This window comes from Prunus dulcis, chromosome 1 (assembly GCF_902201215.1).
Source record: "Prunus dulcis chromosome 1, ALMONDv2, whole genome shotgun sequence".
NCBI lineage: Eukaryota > Viridiplantae > Streptophyta > Magnoliopsida > Rosales > Rosaceae > Prunus > Prunus dulcis.
The window spans coordinates 29,986,653-30,007,028 of NC_047650.1; the positions used below are offsets into that span (position 1 = coordinate 29,986,653).

A 20,376-nucleotide genomic window follows, 5' to 3' on the forward strand; every position below is an offset into this window, starting at 1 on the left:
AATCCAATAATAAACTGCCACGTAGAAGAAGTAAACTCTATCCGTAGGATCATACATGTTGGCAGCACAAGCTTCATCGGATAGGTCAAGCAGACCGGAGATCTCAAGTCGTCGGTGGGCCCGTCCGCAATTCCTTGTGTCTCCACGTCAAGGAAACAGAGCAGGCCCAATAAAATCCAGCCACGTATCCAGAAACAAATCAAGAAGCGTTGGTTCGCCACGCTGGCAAAACTAGGCCAATCCAATGTCAAGTTGCCGTTAACATGACGCTCTCCGTCTAAACAGCAGGGCTATGTATAAAAACTGAAGCTAGGATACGTTGGTAAGCACTGAAACGGATTTTCTCAGCGAGCGAAGTTACTAGAACAACTTCTTCGAGTGTGTTGGAGTAGTAAGATGAGGAAGTGGACGATCCCTTCCGCTCTGCTTCTGCTGTGCCTTCTCTCTCTCCTGCCGGATCAGGGTAAGCTAGGGTTTTCATAATCTATTGTTTCTGTTCATTTCTATAGATCTTGATTAGTCAATGCTGCATTGCTCTAAGTAAATGTTTCTAAATTTTGATGTTCATATTTAGAAGTTGAAATTGATTAGGGTTTTGGGGATCTATGTTTGTTCAGGTCGGAAATTACAGGCCAATGCAGAGGGTAGTTCTGAGGAGCTCGTAGATCCACCAAAGGTTGAGGACAAGATCGGGGCTGTTCCCAATGGGCTATCCACCGACTCTGACGTCGCTAAGAGGTGAGAGGTTTACCAATATCTGAGTTTTATGAATTTGAAGCCTCTTTAGCAGTTTCTGAATAGATGTGTATTACTTACTGCCACTGTAGGGAGGCCGAGTCAATCTCAAAGAGATCCCTCCGCAGCAACGCGGAACAGTTTCAGTTCCAGGCAGAGGTGTCTCGGCTCATGGACATTATTATCCACTCTCTCTATAGCAACAAAGACATTTTCCTCAGGGAGCTGATCTCCAATGCTTCTGATGTAAACCTTTGACACTAATTTATCTCGTACAATGTTTTATCATTGACCTGCCATGATTTCGATGCTAACGGAAAACTTTTCTTGATTTCAGGCGCTCGACAAGATTAGATTCCTTGCCCTTACAGACAAGGAGGTTTTGGGTGAAGGCGATGACACTAACCTCGAAATACAGGTTAGTGGATGTTGCTTGCGTTGCTTTGAATTTATGAAGCATACCAAGCGATATATGATATTGAATCTTGTTGGATTGTCTAAAAAATAACCTGTGCAGATTAAATTAGACAAGGAGAAGAGAATCCTCTCCATACGTGACAGGGGTATAGGTATGACAAAGGAGGACTTAATCAAGAACTTGGGAACCATAGCAAAATCTGGAACTTCAGGTATATATTGCTTTATATATTGAGTCTGAAAATTTCCGGCGGAATTATGTGTTGGTTATACTGATTTAATTCGTATTTACTTTGCTTGCAGCCTTTGTAGAGAAGATGCAGACAAGTGGTGATCTCAATCTTATCGGGCAATTTGGAGTTGGGTTCTACTCTGTATACCTCGTTGCAGATAATGTGGAAGTCATCAGCAAACACAATGATGACAAACAGTAGGTGTTTAAAATACGTGTTACTCTTTCATTGATGTTGTTATGCTAACAGTTTTCTTGGGGTACGCCTTAACTGTTATATGAAGATCATATAAATTTCTTGTGTTTCAGGCATGTTTGGGAGTCAAGGGCTGATGGGTCATTTGTAGTTTCTGAGGATACATATAATGAACCACTGGGACGTGGTACTGAAATTAGATTGCATCTTAGAGAAGAAGCAGGGGAATATTTGGAAGAGAGCAAACTAAAAGTAAGTGGTTCCCCATTTTATTTCATTTCAATTTTTACTTACGTTGGTTCCCCATTTTCCTGGGTGCTGGTACAAAACTATTACTCCCTTCTTAATTATGCCTATTATATAACCAATAACGCTCTCATCTCTGTTACTTGGATGCATTGTTCTTATTTTTGTTTTATGGTGCCATAATAATTTGATGATTGTTTTATTTTTTTTGCAGGAGTTGGTGAAGAAATATTCTGAATTTATCAACTTCCCCATCCACCTCTGGGCAAGCAAAGAGGTTGATGTGGAGGTTCCTGCCGATGAGGATGAGTCCTCTGATGAGGAAGAATCACGTATGCACCCATTATTCAGTTTCTTTTCTCAAATATGATTGTAAAAGCTTTTAGTGCTGATAGCAGAAATTAATTATATTTCTAAGCATTAAAATTTCATCTGGTTGGATGCATATTCTTACATATTCTTGCCTCCCTGCTTTTACCCAATGATTGTGAACAGCTGAAAGCAAATCCTCCGAGGAAGAAACTGAGAAAAGTGAAGATGAAGATGAAGATTCTGAGAAAAAACCAAAGACAAAGAAAATAAAAGAAACTACTTATGAATGGGAGCTTCTAAATGATGTTAAGGCTATATGGTTGCGCAATCCAAAGGAAGTAACTGATGAAGAGTACACCAAATTCTATCACTCTCTTTCCAAGGTAATGTTCTTATGGTTGCATGACCTTGTAGAATGTTTTTGGGAACTAAATCACCTTTCATATTCTGTGTATTCATCAATTGCACATATTTATACTGTTCAACAGGATTTTGGTGATGAGAAGCCTTTATCATGGAGCCACTTTACCGCTGAAGGTGACGTAGAATTCAAGGCTGTCCTGTTTGTGCCTCCTAAGGCTCCTCATGATCTATATGAGAGCTACTATAATGCCAATAAATCCAACTTGAAGTTGTATGTTAGAAGGGTTTTCATATCAGATGAATTTGATGAGCTTTTGCCAAAGTATCTGAATTTTTTGAAGGTAATGCAGGATATGTTTAAGTTCTTGCAATTAGGTTTATGAGATTGGTTTTTACATGCTTACCAAAACTGGTTTTTACATGCTTACCAAATCTGGTTTTTTCATTGATGATCTTATGATCAGGGTCTTGTTGATTCTGATACCTTGCCACTCAATGTATCACGAGAAATGCTTCAACAACACAGCAGTTTGAAGACAATTAAGAAGAAGCTCATCCGGAAAGCCCTTGATATGATCCGTAAACTTGCTGAGGAAGATCCTGATGAGTCCAATGACAAAGACAAGAAAGGTATGGTGCACATAAAATTGCTTCTTGTTAATATTTGCAAGCAGTTTCTTTGTACAATTCTGGGAGTTTTCAATCAGAGCGTACGATTTGTTATGTGGTGCATTGATGTCATGTTTACTGCATCCCAGTTGAACTTGCATTAATACCAACCCTTGAAAACCAACAACTTGAGCTTCATGTTTTGCTGTTTTTTTTGTAAAAGTTACTGATGCTAACAGGGGGGAGAGTTACTAAGTTTGCATTAATTGTTCACTTATGCTTTGTATTGAATTTTGATGCGAAAACAGAGCTTGAGAAATCCAGTGATGATGATGAGAAGAGAGGCCAATATACTAGATTCTGGAATGAATTCGGCAAGTCCATTAAGCTTGGTATCATTGAAGATGCGGCTAACAGGAATCGTTTGGCAAAACTCCTAAGATTTGAGAGGTAAACATATTTTATGGTACTATTTATGTTTAGTTTTATTGGCAGCACTAAATGTCCTTATAGTTGCCTTCATGGGGTTGAATGACCAACTTTGAACTCTCTGGCAGCACCAAGTCAGATGGAAAATTGACTTCACTAGATCAGTACATTTCAAGGATGAAATCTGGGCAGAAGGACATATTTTACATTACTGGAGCCAGCAAAGAACAGTTGGAAAAATCTCCGTTCATTGAGCGGCTTAAGAAGAAAAATTATGAGGTACATATAAAAGATATTCAATCTTTGCACTTGTTTAAATAGGTGATATTTGTTACTTTCCCACTTGTTTGAGTCACGAGGAAGGGCTTTTTTTTGGGTCTCTCTATTTACCTTCTATATCTATTGTTGCAGGTTATTTTCTTCACAGATCCAGTTGATGAATATCTGATGCAATACTTGATGGACTATGAAGACAAGAAATTCCAGAACGTGTCAAAGGAGGGTTTGAAACTTGGTAAAGACTCAAAAGACAAGGAAGTCAAGGAATCATACAAGGAACTCACTAAATGGTGGAAGAATGCTCTTGCCAGTGACAATGTGGATGATGTGAAGCTGTCCAACCGTTTGGCTGACACGCCTTGTGTGGTTGTGACATCAAAGTATGGTTGGAGTGCAAACATGGAGAGGATCATGCAGTCTCAGACTTTATCAGATGCTAGCAAACAAGCATACATGCGTGGCAAGAGGATCCTTGAGATTAACCCAAGGCACCCAATCATCAAGGAGCTCCGGGAGAGAGTAGTAAAGAATGCTGAGGTATGTTCGAGACTTATTCCCCTTCACTTGCATATTCAGAAATTTGAATGGAGGAAACATATATGAAGAAGATATATGTGCATTCATGATCGTGTTAGCTTTTAAATGGTCTCCAACATTTATAAATGACTGGTGGGTCTTCCTTGCAAAATATTTTCAAGAAATCTTGACCTTTGTAACCTGGATTTCTCTCATTGGTTAAAATTGTTTCATTTCTGATTGAGTCTCATTTGGGGATCTGATCTTTGTCTTTGTTATGAAATCAAAATGGTTCGTCATTTAGGTGGTTTACATGAATAAATAGGCACATTGCTATCACAGGTCTGTTAAGCAATTGAAAGGAGCCAAGGCCTACCCCTACTCTTATGGTTGGGTTTAAAAGCATGTCTTAGGAAAAAAAAAAACCATTTGTTGAATTGTTAGTGAATCCGGTTTATCTTATTCAATATTTTTGCTTGCTCTTCAGGATGAGAGCGTAAAGCAGACAGCACAGCTTATTTACCAGACTGCACTCATGGAGAGCGGTTTCAATCTTCCAGACCCCAAGGATTTTGCCTCCCGCATCTACAGTTCAGTGAAGTCTAGCCTAAACATAAACCCTGATGTTGCAGTTGAGGAGGAAGAAGATGTTGAAGAGGTTGAGACAGAAACTGCTGCAAATGAAGCGACAGCTACCCCTGAGGCTGATGCAGATACACTGAAGGATGAGTTGTAGGTTGCCTATAGCCGATAGGGTGGGGTGATACTTTAAGGTCCAATGGGCTTTGGCCTTTCACGGTTCAGTTTCTGGAGAAACGGGAAATCGCTGCTTTGCACTTTTTGATTTAATTTGGTTAAGTTAAAGACATTAGGTAATAGATTTACTGTAATCGTATAAACCAGAATTTTGTCTCCAGCATCTAGTTAATGAGTTTCAGAGAGACTATGCCATGTACTTTCTTTGCAAATACAATGTTTGTTTAATTAATCAATTGTCTGTGTCTATTTCTTTTCCTCACCTTGTTGAGTAATTGCAGCGTTATATACAAGCAGGCCGCGGGCGCACGCTCTCTAATGTATAGTGTGATATGTCTTTGAGTTTGATTTATAATGCAGATTTTAGACAAGTTTATCTTGGCTGGTATAGGACCGAAAAGAAAACTCCATCTTGGTTTAGGGCTTTTAAGGAACTGGCCCTGGGCCACAAACAATTCTTCCGATCTAAGTTTAGCAGGGAACTGGTCAGATTTTCAAAAATACCAAATGAAATGATGGACCATAATTACACTCATTGCGATTCGCAGGGTCAAAAACTTCAAAGATACGAGAACTAGCAAAGCTTGTAGTTCCAGCGAAGTTTATTCTGTTTAGCAGCTGATGCCCAACATTTCACCGACCAAATTACCTAGATGGATTCAAAGATAAGCAAACACTTTGTTTTTTACTGACATTGCAATCAAGTTCTCTGTTTTTTACTGACATTGCATCAAGTTGACGAATGAATTGGAATAATGGCAATGCCTCAATCTCAAAATGCTCTTTCTTTGATACTTCATTCGTACACAAACTTACCAATTGCTATCGTTCAAAAACTAGCCAAGGGAAGAAAAAATATTAACAAAAACTGTATCTTTATATACTACTCTATGCTAAAACTATATCTAATCTATATCGTCGTCTCTCTCTATACTTTACAACCTCTGGACTTCCTCATTAGCCTCCAAGGCTCGCACGTGCGTGCATATATATTATATAGGATATGAGACTAAGAATGAAGCAACGATAGAGAAAGAAAGAGAAATAAAGTGGCAGAGGAAGCAACCAATGAAGTGTAAAGAGCAGAAGAAGAAAGGGTCTTCGTTGAGTCTCCAGTGAAAAAGTTTGGAAACCATGGAGGAGGACTGTTACTGTTTCCCACCACCGCAGGGACCTCCGCTGTCGTCCCACTCCCACCTCCAGACCCGTTATTTGTTGTGGTTGTTGTCTGCCCCGACCCATTACTTGTTGTTGGAGACGTACTTGCAGATTTTTGACTGCATGCACCACATATAAATCAAATTATAAGTAGAGAAAATGTAAATGAGACCCACCCAACCCAACCCAACCCAAGTAGCTGATTTCTTTAAGAATTATTTATGGCTGTTTCTCTAACATTGAAGAACAATCAAAATCAATCAATAGTAATCTGCTTTCCTAGTAATGAGTTGCTGCTGGCTTGTGGCTCACAAAAGATTAGTATAATTAGTACATGAAAAAAGTTGCAGAAAAAGTAAAACGGGAATATTGGGAAAGAAGATAACACTAATTATGAATAAAATATAAATTACCTTGTTGTGGAAGGGCAGAATGTTATGGTGTAATCAGCTCCAGTACAAGTAAATGTACTACTGGCATCGTCATACGCGTAGCTATACGATCTAGGACACGCGGCTTTAAACATCTCCGAATAAACCGACGGCTTACAAGTGTCGGGGGTACCAAACGCGCCGTTGCAACAATACTCCGGGCTCCCAAAAGCCTCACACGCACTCTTACACGCCGCGCCGTCCCCGACCCGTAACTCAGCCGGGCACCGCTGGTTCAAGTCTGTTGCGCACCCAGTCGACAAACAACTACCCGACCCGCCGCTCGGCTCCACCATCATGGGTAAGTTGTAGCCGTCCACTAAGCTGACGTCGTAGAAATCCTGGTTGTCGGAGCCGCCGATCGTGAACTCGGCGAGAGTGGCTGGTGGGTTAGCGCCGGCGCCATTGCACTCGACTTGGTTGGAGCCGCAGTCTCCGGTGGTGCAGGTGCCCTGACCGGTGGTGGGGTCGAAGTTACAACCGGTTCGAGCCCAGAATCGGCCTGACCAGTTGGGTGGGGATTGAAATGAACGGGAGGCGCCGTGTTGGAGTTGGAGGCCGGTGCTGTCTAATCTGCTACTGCCGGCATTGGATAGAATTCCGGGCCATATAGTGTAGTCGCACTTGTTTATGATTGTAAATGTAGCTCCCGATATGCCTGTAACATTACATATATATATCAAAAAAGAAATGTTATGTTTAATTTTAAACATAAATAATGTGATAATAATATAAATTTGAAACATCTTGAGGAAATTAATATCGAAAATGAGTGATGCATACACACGTACCTTTGCAAATTGTAAACAAAATGAGGGTGATGTACAAAGAAGAAAAATGGAAGATGGCCATCAGATTCATATCCATTTTGGAGAATATTTGATTATGTACTGAAAGAATGCTTGTATTGACTAGCCTACATATCCAGAGAGAGGATTTATAAACTCGAATAAGAAGATTAATAATTTGAGAGAGAGAGAGAGAGAGAGAGATGGAAATGAATGCAGAATAGAAAACAGATTTTGAGGGTGAAGGAAGAAATCTGTGACTTGTATGTAATGCTTAATTGTGTAAGTAGGATCGTGTGGGATTCATTTGGTGTGGTTTGTGGTTTGCATGTCACTATTTATATAAGGTGGAATGGAACACTTTGTATAATTACAAAAATATATAGGAGCCCCGTAACTTCCAGCGTAGGTTTTTTTTTTTTTTTGGTCTGAAACTTCCAGCGTAGGTCAAACACTCAATCCAAGGGAAAGCTGCTGCAAAAATAAATGGGAAAATACTTATATTCTTCTTTGTAAGTAAGAATTCTTACTCTCTTGCCTATCAGAATTTGAGATATGTGTGGAGATTTTTTTTTTTTTTAAATGAATTATTTTCGCATATGTATCACAATCTCCTTGAGCAATGTCCAAATAAATGTATATCAATTTTTCTTATAGTATATTGTGTATCGTACGTCATTTTTGTATAATCTCATAGTTTTCTAGGCATGGGCATGGGCATGGGCTGCAACAGATGCAAAAAATAGAGAGATCATTTGGTTGATATGTACTGCCAAGATCTAGTTCAATGGCAAATCAAGCTTGAATTTATTAGAGTGTACTCGACCCTACCCCTACCTATAGTACAAATAATCCATCCAAACACCACTATGGGGACATGCTAAACATATGTATCCTTACTATTATTTTCACCAATATCCTTGTTCCTTATCTTTCTAATCATCTGTTTCTCTTTATTTATTTATTTTTATTAAAGGGGAGGTTCGTTTAATTCTAATCACCTGTATCAAGTAGATTATATAAATAATTCGGTATACGTCCAATTCTTATGATAGAATTTGGGTACAATCCACACATATATTGTTAGTAATTCAAGTCCTCTGACTTCAATGCCGTATAGGATTACATTCATTTTCAAATTTTATGATGTAATTATATATATTTTTTCTTTTTAAATTTATTTTCATGTTCCAATTATGCACTTATGATTTAAATCGACTGATTCATATCATAATAATTAGCTAATTAATACAACCAACCCCGATCTCTTGGACCACAGGGGTCCAAGAGATCGTGGTCACCCACCGTTTGATGTAACATCCAACGGTTAAAAAAAGTTTCTTAAAAGGAGTGCAAGAGTGAGTGAACCGTTGAATTTACATCCAACGGTAAGTGACCACAAATCTCTTGAACCCCTGTAGTCCAAGAGATCGGGACTGTTAATACAACTATTGATTCTGATTGCAATTCATAAACGGGTAAGAAATTAATTTTAGGCCAAAAATTACTATATTTGACCTTTTAGTTAATTATGATTTGAATTTATAAAATATTTTCTTGTCTATCCATTTTAATTTTGAAAATTCCATAAACATGCGCTGATACAAAATAAAATAAAATAAAATAAAAAATTCCTATAATCTTTCTTCTTCATCTTGTTCATCTTCTTCTTTCTTCTTCTTTGTTTTTCTTCTTACAATCCGATGGAGAGGAGGTATAATTATCTATGGACTAGGAATATATATGAATGTTAATTAGGTATGGATAGGTAAATTACCTATGGAGAAGGTATACATATGAATGCTATTTATCTATGGAGGAGGTATACATATGAATGTTAATTATTTATGGAGGAGATATATATCATATGAAATTACCTATGAATGAGGTATACACAAACCTGCAAAGTAGGTAAATCAAACCACCCAAAGACATATATACCTCACCATAAGGTATTCACTGGTTGAAAGCTTTTGATAAATTGAGATTAATTGTAGAAATTTGATATTAATTTATTAATTGTAGTAATTAATAAAATTCAGAGGATTGACTGTACAATGACAATATGTGTAAATGTTTTAAAAACAGTGACCAATGCTTTGCATACTTGGATGTCCTATTGAGTCACTGGATCTAATTCTACGTCAAAAGAGAGGTGAACTGCATTCATAGTGCAAACTCAAAATTGAACCTATATCGAAATAACCCAAAAATAAATATAAATATTGGGTTACACTTAATTCTTTGAACTGACCTATTCTCCTTTATTCGAGCATCTATAATTTGATTTGGTATATGTATCATGTATCAAGTATGAACAAGCTCCACTTAACAAACGTGTTCCGGCCATTAATTGTATATGTTGAAGGAATCTTGCTTTTGGGTTCCTTCCCATATTCAATGATTCAATAATGTCAATAAGCATCCTCAAAATTTCTATAGGGTTGACAACTTTACTTTACTAGGTGGAATTAGATTCTCATAATCTCATATGCATGTATATCTAACATTCTTTTAAGTATTCATTTCACCGAAATTAGGTGAAATAGTGAACCGAATCACGACAAATAATTCCTCAAAAGTTGAAAGTTTTCAAAACTATTGACATACTCTCAAATAGATAGTAGTTATATATATATTTTTCATTGTGCCATGCACATTCTGAATCAATTTCATTATTACAAAATCCAGCTATTAATAAATAATGTTGAAATTATGGTAGTGTATGCAAATGTAGCCAAAGAAAAAGGAAGTTTCTTTGCTAAAGGGTTAGTGGAATTGAGAAATAGTGCTGAATCGTCCGTGATTGGATTATTTTTTGTACTCCATGACCATGAGTGAGTGAGATTGCATTGGAAAAGGACCTCTTTGCACAAGGATGGGAAACCTAGCACGTGGGACGGTGAGAGCATAGCTGTTTGTGTTTACCAGCTTGCCACGTGTACTGTTTGTTGATGTTTTTTGTTCATAAATTTACTCCAACCGCCCAAAACAATTTTAAAAACAAAATAGACATGTTTATTTCTGTGTGATTCTTTTTCGTTAAATGAAACTATGTTGCGTGTGTCAGCATGAACAAAATTGTTAACTTAAGCTTATGGGTGATTTTTTTGGGTTTAGGATCTGATAAAGCAAAAGCTTGGAGTAACCGACATTGCTGATACAACTCCACGTCACAGCATACATGGTGGCGTGGAATGCACTTCCGTTGTGGGACTCTGCTGTCTTTTAACCCTTCTCTATTTGGCTGGAAAATGTGACAGTTGGAACTTGGATTGGAAACCGCGTCTTTCTTAATGATTTTCGAATACGAATTATTTATTTATTTATTTGGTAGTATATAAAGATAAAAATCACAAGGTTAGCATAGTCAGGATGGCCGAGTGGTCTAAGGCGCCAGACTCAAGTTCTGGTCTTCGAGAGAGGGCGTGGGTTCAAATCCCACTTCTGACATATTTTTTGACAATTTTTTTATTTGATTAAGTTTTTACTTCACTAAATTCGTGCCCTCAAAAGAGTTTAAAAAATAATAAGGTTCATTGAAATTTGAGCATACCAAAAGCCAAATGTAAGTTACCATCAATGACAAGAAAGCTTATAAATTTGGTAAATTAGTATTGGGTGTCCAGAGAGTCAACAAAGCATATGTGTACAGTGTTCTGTTCTGCGGCAAAGTGTAATGGCTACATGATAGATGGCATGCATGTGGAAAAAGTTTACCACTTTTCGGGCAATGACGTACATGTTGTTGCCTAGCTTTGCTTTGCTTGTGTGTATTGATGATGACTGCGATTTGTAGAATATCTCTAGTATCCACCTCAAAAGACCATACTTAGAATAACACACAACCACCAACCCTAAATTGAATCATGATAGATCAGCTAGCTTAATTAGCTGCAGAGAATGGCATTAATATGATCTCCCTTCTTTTTAACTTCAACATATATATATATATATATATATATATATAGATCCATTGAAGGGATTCTTCAAATAAACTTTTTTGAGGGACACCCTTGTAGGACCCACTTTATATTGTATTTTACTAATCCAAACCGTTTATTTTGTAGATATTTATTAAAAAATTATCTATACTAAAAATCACTTGAATCCGATATCATTTGACCACTCACTTAAATTATTGAAGGTTTAGTACTTTCTTGAAGCACCGTATTCATTGATTTTGTTGGATGTCAAAACGGTTTTCGATTTTTCTAATATTTTGCAAGAATGATCTATGCATGTAGACTTAAAAAATAGATAGTTTAGATCGTTGAAAAAAAAAATTCATAAGAAACCCTAAAGGGTGTCTCTCAAGTAAAATTATTTGAAAAATTTCTCAATAGAAGGACATTATGACAGAATGCTGATTAATCATCCTATTAACTCATAATCAGAACTGTTGAGGATAAAGTAAAAGAGTTTAAGTTGCTTAAAGTATGTTGTCTAAGGGTAAGATATTAATTTGGGGCTGATAATAATCCAATCCCTAGCACACCAAAACTAGTGGTTAAAAACAAAAACAAAAACAAAACTATTGGTTTTGAAATCTTTTGACCGTATATGCATGCAAATGCGAAAGTGATGAAATCCTATACATATAGGTTATCAAGTTATTGGAGAAACCCAACATGATGACATGCAAAAGTGGAATGTCTACGCTGCAAATGCAAAAGGTGTTTGCGCTCCATCCTTCATATATATATAATTTGCAGCATGTGCAAGAACTAACAGCAGAAAGTTATCTTATCTTGGACCAAATTAATATCCTTTATATTTTGGGATAAGAATTCGCAACCCCATATTGTGCACAGGGTGTTAACCAACGACTGTCGTTTCATTTGTTGGTACTTTTAAGCAACTTGACGCAGTTGCAGTTGTTTCCTTTTCATTTCTTTCTTTCTTTCTTTATTGAAGATTGGGGTCACAACAATCTCACACCACACTTTGGACGGGGACATGGCTTTTTCCTCATGTTGCTCAAACTTACATGGTTTGCTTCATTTTTCTTTCTGACTTTTTGCTGATAAGTCATTGTACTAATACTGCAAGTAGGTATGCATCTGCATGCAGATAGATACGGTATCTTTTTTGCTAATATACTTTTCTCTCTGCTTTTCTTTTTACTTTGCTGCATGCATATTTGTGGAAATAAAATAAAAGGCAGCTGTCTGTGTGATGACAAAGCGATGGTATGGTATGGAATGCAGGACTAACCCCCGTAAAACTTTTGTTGTTTTGTTTTCGGGGGTCTGAAAACCTCTTCAAGATATCTAGCTTTATACAAACATACATATGAAATGGCCTTGTACGTACATATCTTCTCCCCTAAGCAACTGTGCTTTTGCCATCATCTCTTTCTATTTAAAATACAATGAAGAAAACAATCAAAGAAGACTAACTTTGAAAAAGCTATATATACAGATATACACGCATGTTTGACCAGTGGCGGATCCAGGATTCTCGAGCCAAGGGGTCACTGCGTAAAAACTTCGAAATTTTTTTAGAAGAAAATAACACTAGAAAAACAGAAAAATAGTTTCCATTCAAATTTCAATTGTACACGATGAGTTCTTTATTAAAAACTTTGTATTATAGTTTCATAAATCATTTATTTTTTAATAATTTTAGGCACTTTTGTTTATGTCGAACTCTCTGTCTGTGGCTTTCTTCCAGTGACTATTTTACTCCTCTGGTTTGCAACACAAATTCCTTTTGATCTGCTCTACCTTGTCTTTCCTTTTCTTTCTCTCTCTATCCAAAATTAAAACTCACACACCCGTTACCATCGCGGTAACCCATCAACCAACCTCTCTCTCTGTCTTTGGGGACTTTCATCGAGCACGTTCAGTGCATCCAAAGGGTCAACAAGCTGCTGGCCAAGGGGTCTGCAACTGTTCTCCTGCGACCTCCACAGCAAACGCCGGCATGCCAAGGGGTCAATTGACCCCTCTTGTCCCTTGTTGCATCCGCCCATGTGTTTGACTCACAACAGAATGGCCTTTTTGTCTCAACTCAACAGTATGAAATACTTGATAGTGGATCTGAATTTGAAATACTTGATAGTGGATCTGAATTTGGCGGAGACTGAGAGTTGAGCTTGGGTTTTTAATTAGGTCCTGGAGGATTATTTGACTGGGTTGAGGGAGTGGCCCAAGTCTTTTGGGGCAGATAAGACAAATTGCTCATGAGCTAGTTTAGTTTGGGCTCATGGGCTTAGTTTTGTAGACTGTTTACATGAGCCCATTATTACATAGGAATTATTAGTTTAGTCAAACAGAAAGTTTTAAAATTCAAATGCTTTTTATCACAAAACGTCCCTAATGTTTATGAAATTATGCATTCTTAAAGTTTTTTTGTATCACTCATGATCCCTAACGTTAATATGGGTGCTCTTAAATAGTCTCTATGTCAAAATAACTGTTAAATCCAGGGATATAATCGTCAAATCTATTATATTTGGATATCCAACACAATGTGTCATTCTGAAAACTGCTTACAACTCCAGTACAGCCAAACCAATAATCAAAACAAGAAGTGTTGAAACTAGAAGGCCATGCCTGCTCTTTGCTTTTAAGTGAAGAGACTCGAGATTGCAAGGGAAACTGCATTGCTTCTCTAAAATTTCTTAAAATGAGTTATGCGAAAACGACACAGACAGAACGTATTCATGGAATGATAAGTTTCTTGCCAGCATAGATTGTATCCCCTAAGACCATTAACCTCTTTGATTGCATCAATGGATACCTAAGATGTATATAAAAAGAAAACATATATCAAATCAAAAGCAGAGCATGACTACCAAATAAAATATCATACTAGAAAAATAAAAATAGCATCATATCATTTTGTAGTGGCAAAATTTCATACTTCAAAGTGCAACATATTATTACTTTCAAAGGTTTTGGCAGTCATCCAACATAAATAAATTCTCACCTTCTGTTTCACCGACAGGTTTATAATGCTTATTATGATGATTTGGACTAGGTTTGGGGGTCTCAAGTGGCCTACATTATGTTTTAAGATGATTTAAAGCTCAAAAAAGGACCTAAAACCCAAAAAACCCAACTGCTGTTTTGCTCAGAAATTTGAAGATTTTTCATGGCTAAACATTTTCTGCGACGGTGTTCTTCATATTTTTTGTCACTAAAAGTCAAATTTCCAGATCAACTTTAGACTTATATATGCCTTGGGCTCTGCCCAATTGCGACGGATGTTCCAAATTTCCTGATTTTTTGTATTTCCCCAATCCTGGTTACAAGCTTCTATATATATATTTTATAATTTTTGATTGATTTAACGATTATATCATTGGATTTAACTGTTGACAGATGGACTATTTAAGAGCACCTATATTAACGTTAGAGACCATGAGTGATTAAAAAAAATTTTTAAGGATACAATTTGATAGTTTTGCAAATATGAAGGAAAAAACCAAATTAAAATTAAAAACAGAAAGTAATGATTTTGTTGTTGGTTGGAATGGAATCGTAGTCCAATACCTTATCCATAAACGCACTAAAGTAGGTAGCATATTGTTTCACAATTGTCATGATCAAAATTTATAACACATGCATGCTTATTTTATTAGTAGCATTTAGCAATTTAGCATACGAAACGACCACCAACTTTCTCTGATCAATCACTCATAGTCCCTTGTTTTTTCTTCCCCTATATTGTAAAGCTTCTTTATACGAGGCAGATTCACTGATTCAGGTAGCGATTACCACACATACACGCACCAAAAAGAAAAAAGAACAAAAAAAAGGTGTTTTCCTTCCAACAACAGGTTACATGTTGGTCAAGAATGGACGCAAGTTTCGCATTGAAATGATTGGGTGTGGCACTGGCGAATATAAAGTAAGCAAATCGTACTCGTAGTGAGAGAGAGAGAGAGAGAGAGAGATTGGGCTGAAAATGAAGGATCATCTGTTCTGCGTACACACTCACTCACTTCAATTGCGTCAATTTGTTAATTTCCATATATTCGGGCGGCTATTATGCACACTGCAAATTTCAGGCTCTATCTGTTTCCATTATTAATGACACTGATGCCGGAACAGAAACCAATTATATATAGTTATATCAAAGTTTTAATTTGTGGATATATATATATATATATATATATATATAAGAAGATTAAAAAAGAGAGGCAGGAGGAGATAGTAGTTAAGTAGAAGGCTAGTTTTGTTTTGTATGAGTCAAAACTGAGCCCCTACAACTTCCAAGCGTGGTAGCTGTCCTGCCCTTTGGTCCAACATCCCATTCATCATGACTAGGAATTCAATTAAGCCAACTCCTTTTTCAACTTGATATATAAAACAATACGTTGGTTCATACATGTAAGGATCAAATCAATTTGGCATGCAGTGCAGCAGTGCGCAAGTGTCATGGAATTGCAGCCCAACCCCAACCCCAACTTGATGGTGAAAGAGCAGTAATTAATGGATTGGATTAGATGGCTTTTCCATCATCTGTGAGAGCGCCTACAGCTACAATCTACAATCTACAATCTACAATCTACAATCTACAATCTACAATCTAGTAGACGTAGAGTTTGGTTGGATAGAATTAGCAAACAACATATATAAAGCCAATTTGGTTGGATTGGTTACATATGATATCCACAATGAGTATATGAGCAGCAGCTGAACCAGAAAATAAGGATAAGTGAAGAAGACTGTAAATCAATGAATATGCGGCGCTCATTTTTCATGAGTCTTGCACTGTGCACATCAGCAGCACAGATATGCATATAATATAAGCCTTGTTTTTAATGAAATCCTCCTCCAATGAGTCATGGATGGACATTAAATAAAATAAAATAAAGGCAGATAATGCATGAACGAACGGTGCACTCTCATTCTTGTTGTCTGCTGGTGGTGGATTGACGGAAGCTGCCATGCGCGACCAACACAAGACAAAAGCATCAAGGAACGAATGAATGAACAATATATATGTGTTTGATGCTGACCTTTTGCGGCCTCTTCGAAACCTCTAACAGCCGCATAAGAATCTTTGCTTGAATACACACACACACACACAATCACCGAGCTAGCTCCAAGCTAGTGAATGTCAAAATCTTTGCATTTGCATACGTAATTAAAAGAAAATTTGGAAAGTGATGTCTTTGTTTAATCTCTCTACCTGGGTTATATACAGAACAGAAGAAGCTCAAGTTGCTAACACATATTCATATTCTTATCAAGAAATAAAGTTTTTTTTTTTAATGGTGCCACTTGTTAGAATTGAATCCACAAAACCCAAAGCTGCCTGCGTCAATTTCAGAGAAGCATTTTTAAACAGTAAGACAAGGAGGTAAGGTGTGGATGAGAGAAATTGTGACAGCATGGTGTTGTTTTTGTGATATTCTTTTGTCGTTGGATTTATTTATTGATGAGACTGAGACACAACAGAAAAAGTAATTCAATCATTACACCTTTGCTTCTAATCTTCGAGTAATTAAGTTGGAACCAAGGCTAAATAGGGCATCATCACGTAGGTATTCTCATTATAGGTTTGCAGTTGCAGACTGGTTCATTATTTGTTGTGAAATTAAGGTGATCTCAACTAAAGCATCATCATCCAACAATCCAAGCTTTATTATTATTGCTTCATATACATAATGTCAAATTCAAATAATAACATGGGAGCTTCAATGCTTGGTGACCAAGTGACATCAAATGGAAAGAGAAAAGCTTCATTTTCTTCCTACCAAATTGGGCAATTAACATTATAATAATAATAATAAACTCTATATTTGTATAGCAACATTCCCCAAAAATACAAACAAACCAATTTCGACCCTCCATTTAACATAAAGAATTGGATGACCAAAAATTAAAAAATAATCTAAAATATTCCTTCCTTCCAACCAAGAGCTCTAGCTTCATTTCCACTACCACAATTTTTTGCATTTCTATATATCTAATCTAATCCAATCCAATCCAATTGGGTGCCCCTACAAAACAACTTGTTCCTTAAAGAAAGCAACTTCAATTCCTGAACAAGGTTAAGCAGACGGGTGGTGGGCTTTTCAATCAATGACTCAAATCCACGTCACATGGGCCCCACTAAACAATTTCACATGGCCCATGCCATATAAAACTATAAAAAATAATGAAAATAAAATTGGTGCAAAAAAGTTGTAGGGTCCACGTCCCCAATTGAGGGCCCAAGTTATGGGCCACCCTCACGGAAGAAGTTAGAAGAAGAGCTGCGACAGCAGCTGAATGGCCAGCGCGACGGTAACCAAACCCGCAATTGCATGTGATGTAGTACGCGTGGACGACGATGCTTCGCTTTGATCGTACGAGGCACCTTCGTATTCCATTGTGTTGTTTATCGGCTCCGGTGAGCTGCTTGTAGACGACGGTGTACCTGTACCTGTAGTAGTATTTGTAGGCTGTGGCTGTGTGTTCTGTCCCTGAGACGCTTTCTCGCTGCAATTAATAATACTTACCGTCAGTAAATTTAATTTACCCACTAAAGAAAAATTAAAATGCAAATTCCCAAATTATGGACCGTTGCAAAAGTAAAAAAGGAGACAAGTTTGGAGTGCGTGCGATGTGATTGCGAGTATTTATTAACTAAACAAAAGGAATCGAATCGAATCTCTAGGTTTTGAAGAGCGTCGGGATCTACGCTTTTTGGCGTAGAAATGCATCTTTGTTATTTCTCCAGATTCAGAGAGGTGCTTTCCTTCTGCATTCGAATTGGAGACTGACCGCATATGGAATTCTAAAAGACTCTTTTTACCTTCAGTTATTTAATAAAATTTAACAAGGCTAGTTTTGACTTTTGCCTACCAAAAAAAGGGGGTCGGGTGGTAGGATGCCGTGCGTAGTGGTGGCTGTTCTATCAAACCAAACGCCCGTTCATCAATCCCCCATCACTGACAGCCTGACACTGACTAATGACCGATATTCCGTTGTGCTCAGTTGGCCCATAAGTTAACGGACAAAAGTTATTAAAGTAAAAAGTAAAAAATAGACAACCCCAACCCCCAACGTTCATATTGACAGGCTTCGTACGAACTTATTTACCCCTCACAACGTTAGAAAACGAAAGAGGCGGGGAAGGGAACGTGAAGGAGAAATGAGTAATATGAATAAAAATACCTGGTGCTAGGCGAGGGGCAGAAAGTGATGGTGTAATCCGCAGCAGCACATGTGAAGGTGCTGGTCCTATCGTCGTATGCGTAACTGTAAGCATGTGGACACGCGTTCTTGAATATCTGAGAGTAGGATGACGGCTTGCAAGTGTCCGGAGTACCATACGCGCCGCTGCAACAGTACTGCGGCTGTTGAAACGCCTCGCACGCGCTCTTGCAGGCCACGCCTTCTCTGCCGTCGGCGCTGGTGACCTTGAGCTCGGAAGGGCAAAGGCCGTTGAGATCGACCACGCAGCCGGTGTTCGAACAGTTGGTCCCACTGCCGCCCTGTGGGACCACCAACATAGGGAGGTTGTAACCGTCGACGAGGCTGACGTCAAAGAAATCGAGGCCGCCGGAGCCGTCGAGGGTGAACTCAGCGAGAGTGGCGGGCGGGGCAGCGCCGTTACCGGCGCATTCTACTTTGCCGGAGCCGCAATCGCCTGTGACGCAGGAGAATTTGCCGGTGGAGTCTTGGGAGCAGAGGGTTCGGCCCCAGAAGCGGCCGCCCCAGGAGGTTGGGGCAGAGATGGTCTTGGTCTCGCCCTTTTGGAGAGCAAAGCCGGTGGTCGGAAGGGGAGGCACGCCGGCGTTGGTGAGAATGCCGGGCCAAACTGTGTACTCGCACTTGTTCACCATTGTGAATGTGGTTGAAAGAACTCCTGCAGGCAAGAAACAGAGTGAAAAATTAATCTACAAATTTACACAAGTTTGCAGAAATTGAGAAAATTTTGCTTAGTAGAAGATAGTTTTGTTATTATTGAAGAATTACCTGATGTGAATAGCCCAAGTATGGTTAACAGGGACACCAACAATGATGCTAATGGAGCCATAAGTTCAGACAAGTAGAGAAACAGAGCAACTGGAAAATATTGGAGGAGGTTGAAGGAATCTCTGCAGGGCTGGGATCTCGGCACTGCAGATAGAGGATAATGAGAGAGCAGAGAGCAGAGAGCAGAGGTGAGATTCTCAAAAAGTGATGAGGAGTACCGAGTATTTATAAAGGCAGCAGTAGGCAGCAACGGAAGAGCCCCCTCTTACTTTCCCAGTAATATTTGGAAAGCAGGTTCTTACTGACTAGTTATAGGAATAGGAGTATTGTCTCACTTCCAATGGGAGAGAAAGCAATTCTTTCCTCGTATTTTTTTGGCAAGCAATTGAGAACCAACAAAGAAGATAAAAGTAATAAAATATGGAGGCTAACAATTCATGAAAAAGTGCCTATTCTATTGTCGCTTGGTTTTTTTTTTTTCTTCGTTTTGGTATGAGGAAGTGATATAAGATGATACACAAGTGGTGGGATCAACTTTTACTAATATGTCAACCGTCAGTTACATTTCATGGAAGCCTAAAACTTGTAGGAATGCTACAACACCAACTTAAACACTAATTTTTTATTGCGAACTTATGTATTGCCATGTCATATGACACATCATCTATTTTAATTTAATTAGCTTTTTATGTTTTTTAATTTTATTTGATTAATTAATTTGACAACCAAACCCTAATATCGTACTAGCCGCACCATTGTCATCGCTGCAGTTCTATATCCGTCACGATTCCGCCATTGACAAACGTCTATAGATTCGATATGGCTTTTCTCTTTTGCTGTCCCGGAAATCACAAGTTTATTTGAGGCCATATGACACTACAATGTGATGGAGAAGATGATAGATGAGATAATCGTATTACTTCTTCCAACAGAGCATTTGCCCAGATTTGGGTGAAAAGACCTCCACTCTTTTCTTGATCAAGAT

The 20,376-nt window shown here is 38.0% G+C and overlaps 3 protein-coding genes and 1 non-coding gene across 4 annotated transcripts; 2 read left to right on the forward strand and 2 right to left on the reverse strand.

Moving 5' to 3' along the window:
- The first annotated feature begins 289 nt into the window (after positions 1 to 289).
- Positions 290 to 5,352, forward strand: LOC117614038 (endoplasmin homolog). Its single transcript, XM_034342748.1, has 15 exons — positions 290 to 463; positions 618 to 738; positions 828 to 981; positions 1,073 to 1,153; positions 1,253 to 1,364; positions 1,456 to 1,582; positions 1,694 to 1,832; positions 2,041 to 2,158; positions 2,322 to 2,521; positions 2,627 to 2,842; positions 2,966 to 3,131; positions 3,419 to 3,560; positions 3,668 to 3,818; positions 3,951 to 4,355; positions 4,822 to 5,352. Exons 1-15 carry the CDS (start codon positions 397 to 399, stop codon positions 5,068 to 5,070), a joined length of 2,448 nt encoding a protein of 815 aa, XP_034198639.1. The 5' UTR covers positions 290 to 396; the 3' UTR covers positions 5,071 to 5,352.
- Positions 5,353 to 5,784: 432 nt separating this feature from the next.
- On the reverse strand, positions 5,785 to 7,796 carry LOC117614125 (thaumatin-like protein 1). Its single transcript, XM_034342863.1, has 3 exons — positions 7,471 to 7,796; positions 6,662 to 7,337; positions 5,785 to 6,367 (listed from the first exon to the last, which is right to left on the reverse strand). Exons 1-3 carry the CDS (start codon positions 7,544 to 7,546, stop codon positions 6,100 to 6,102), a joined length of 1,020 nt encoding a protein of 339 aa, XP_034198754.1. The 5' UTR covers positions 7,547 to 7,796; the 3' UTR covers positions 5,785 to 6,099.
- Positions 7,797 to 10,836: 3,040 nt separating this feature from the next.
- On the forward strand, positions 10,837 to 10,920 carry TRNAL-CAA. The gene has a single exon. It is a non-coding gene; the product is annotated as a tRNA-Leu (tRNA).
- A 6,280-nt stretch (positions 10,921 to 17,200) lies between these two features.
- LOC117612233 (thaumatin-like protein 1) lies at positions 17,201 to 19,839 on the reverse strand. The gene is made up of 3 exons (XM_034341000.1): positions 19,392 to 19,839; positions 18,588 to 19,281; positions 17,201 to 17,909 (listed from the first exon to the last, which is right to left on the reverse strand). Exons 1-3 carry the CDS (start codon positions 19,450 to 19,452, stop codon positions 17,672 to 17,674), a joined length of 993 nt encoding a protein of 330 aa, XP_034196891.1. The 5' UTR covers positions 19,453 to 19,839; the 3' UTR covers positions 17,201 to 17,671.
- Positions 19,840 to 20,376: the final 537 nt, after the last annotated feature.

What these genes read in the sequence shown, in the direction of transcription:
- LOC117614038 (XM_034342748.1), top strand. Translation starts at nt 397, where the DNA reads ATGAGGAAGTGGACGATCCCTTCCGCTCTGCTTCTGCTGTGCCTTCTC. An exon ending in GACTCTGACGTCGCTAAGAG is followed by an intron (nt 739 to 827) that starts GTGAGAGGTTTA and finishes CTGCCACTGTAG; the next exon opens with GGAGGCCGAGTCAATCTCAA. An exon ending in TGATCTCCAATGCTTCTGAT is followed by an intron (nt 982 to 1,072) that starts GTAAACCTTTGA and finishes TCTTGATTTCAG; the next exon opens with GCGCTCGACAAGATTAGATT.
- LOC117614125 (XM_034342863.1), bottom strand. Translation starts at nt 7,546, where the DNA reads ATGGATATGAATCTGATGGCCATCTTCCATTTTTCTTCTTTGTACATC. An exon ending in TTTGTTTACAATTTGCAAAG is followed by an intron (nt 7,338 to 7,470) that starts GTACGTGTGTAT and finishes GTAATGTTACAG; the next exon opens with GCATATCGGGAGCTACATTT. An exon ending in TTCTGCCCTTCCACAACAAG is followed by an intron (nt 6,368 to 6,661) that starts GTAATTTATATT and finishes TGGTGCATGCAG; the next exon opens with TCAAAAATCTGCAAGTACGT.
- LOC117612233 (XM_034341000.1), bottom strand. Translation starts at nt 19,452, where the DNA reads ATGGCTCCATTAGCATCATTGTTGGTGTCCCTGTTAACCATACTTGGG. An exon ending in ACTTGGGCTATTCACATCAG is followed by an intron (nt 19,282 to 19,391) that starts GTAATTCTTCAA and finishes TCTTGCCTGCAG; the next exon opens with GAGTTCTTTCAACCACATTC. An exon ending in TGCCCCTCGCCTAGCACCAG is followed by an intron (nt 17,910 to 18,587) that starts GTATTTTTATTC and finishes TATTAATTGCAG; the next exon opens with CGAGAAAGCGTCTCAGGGAC.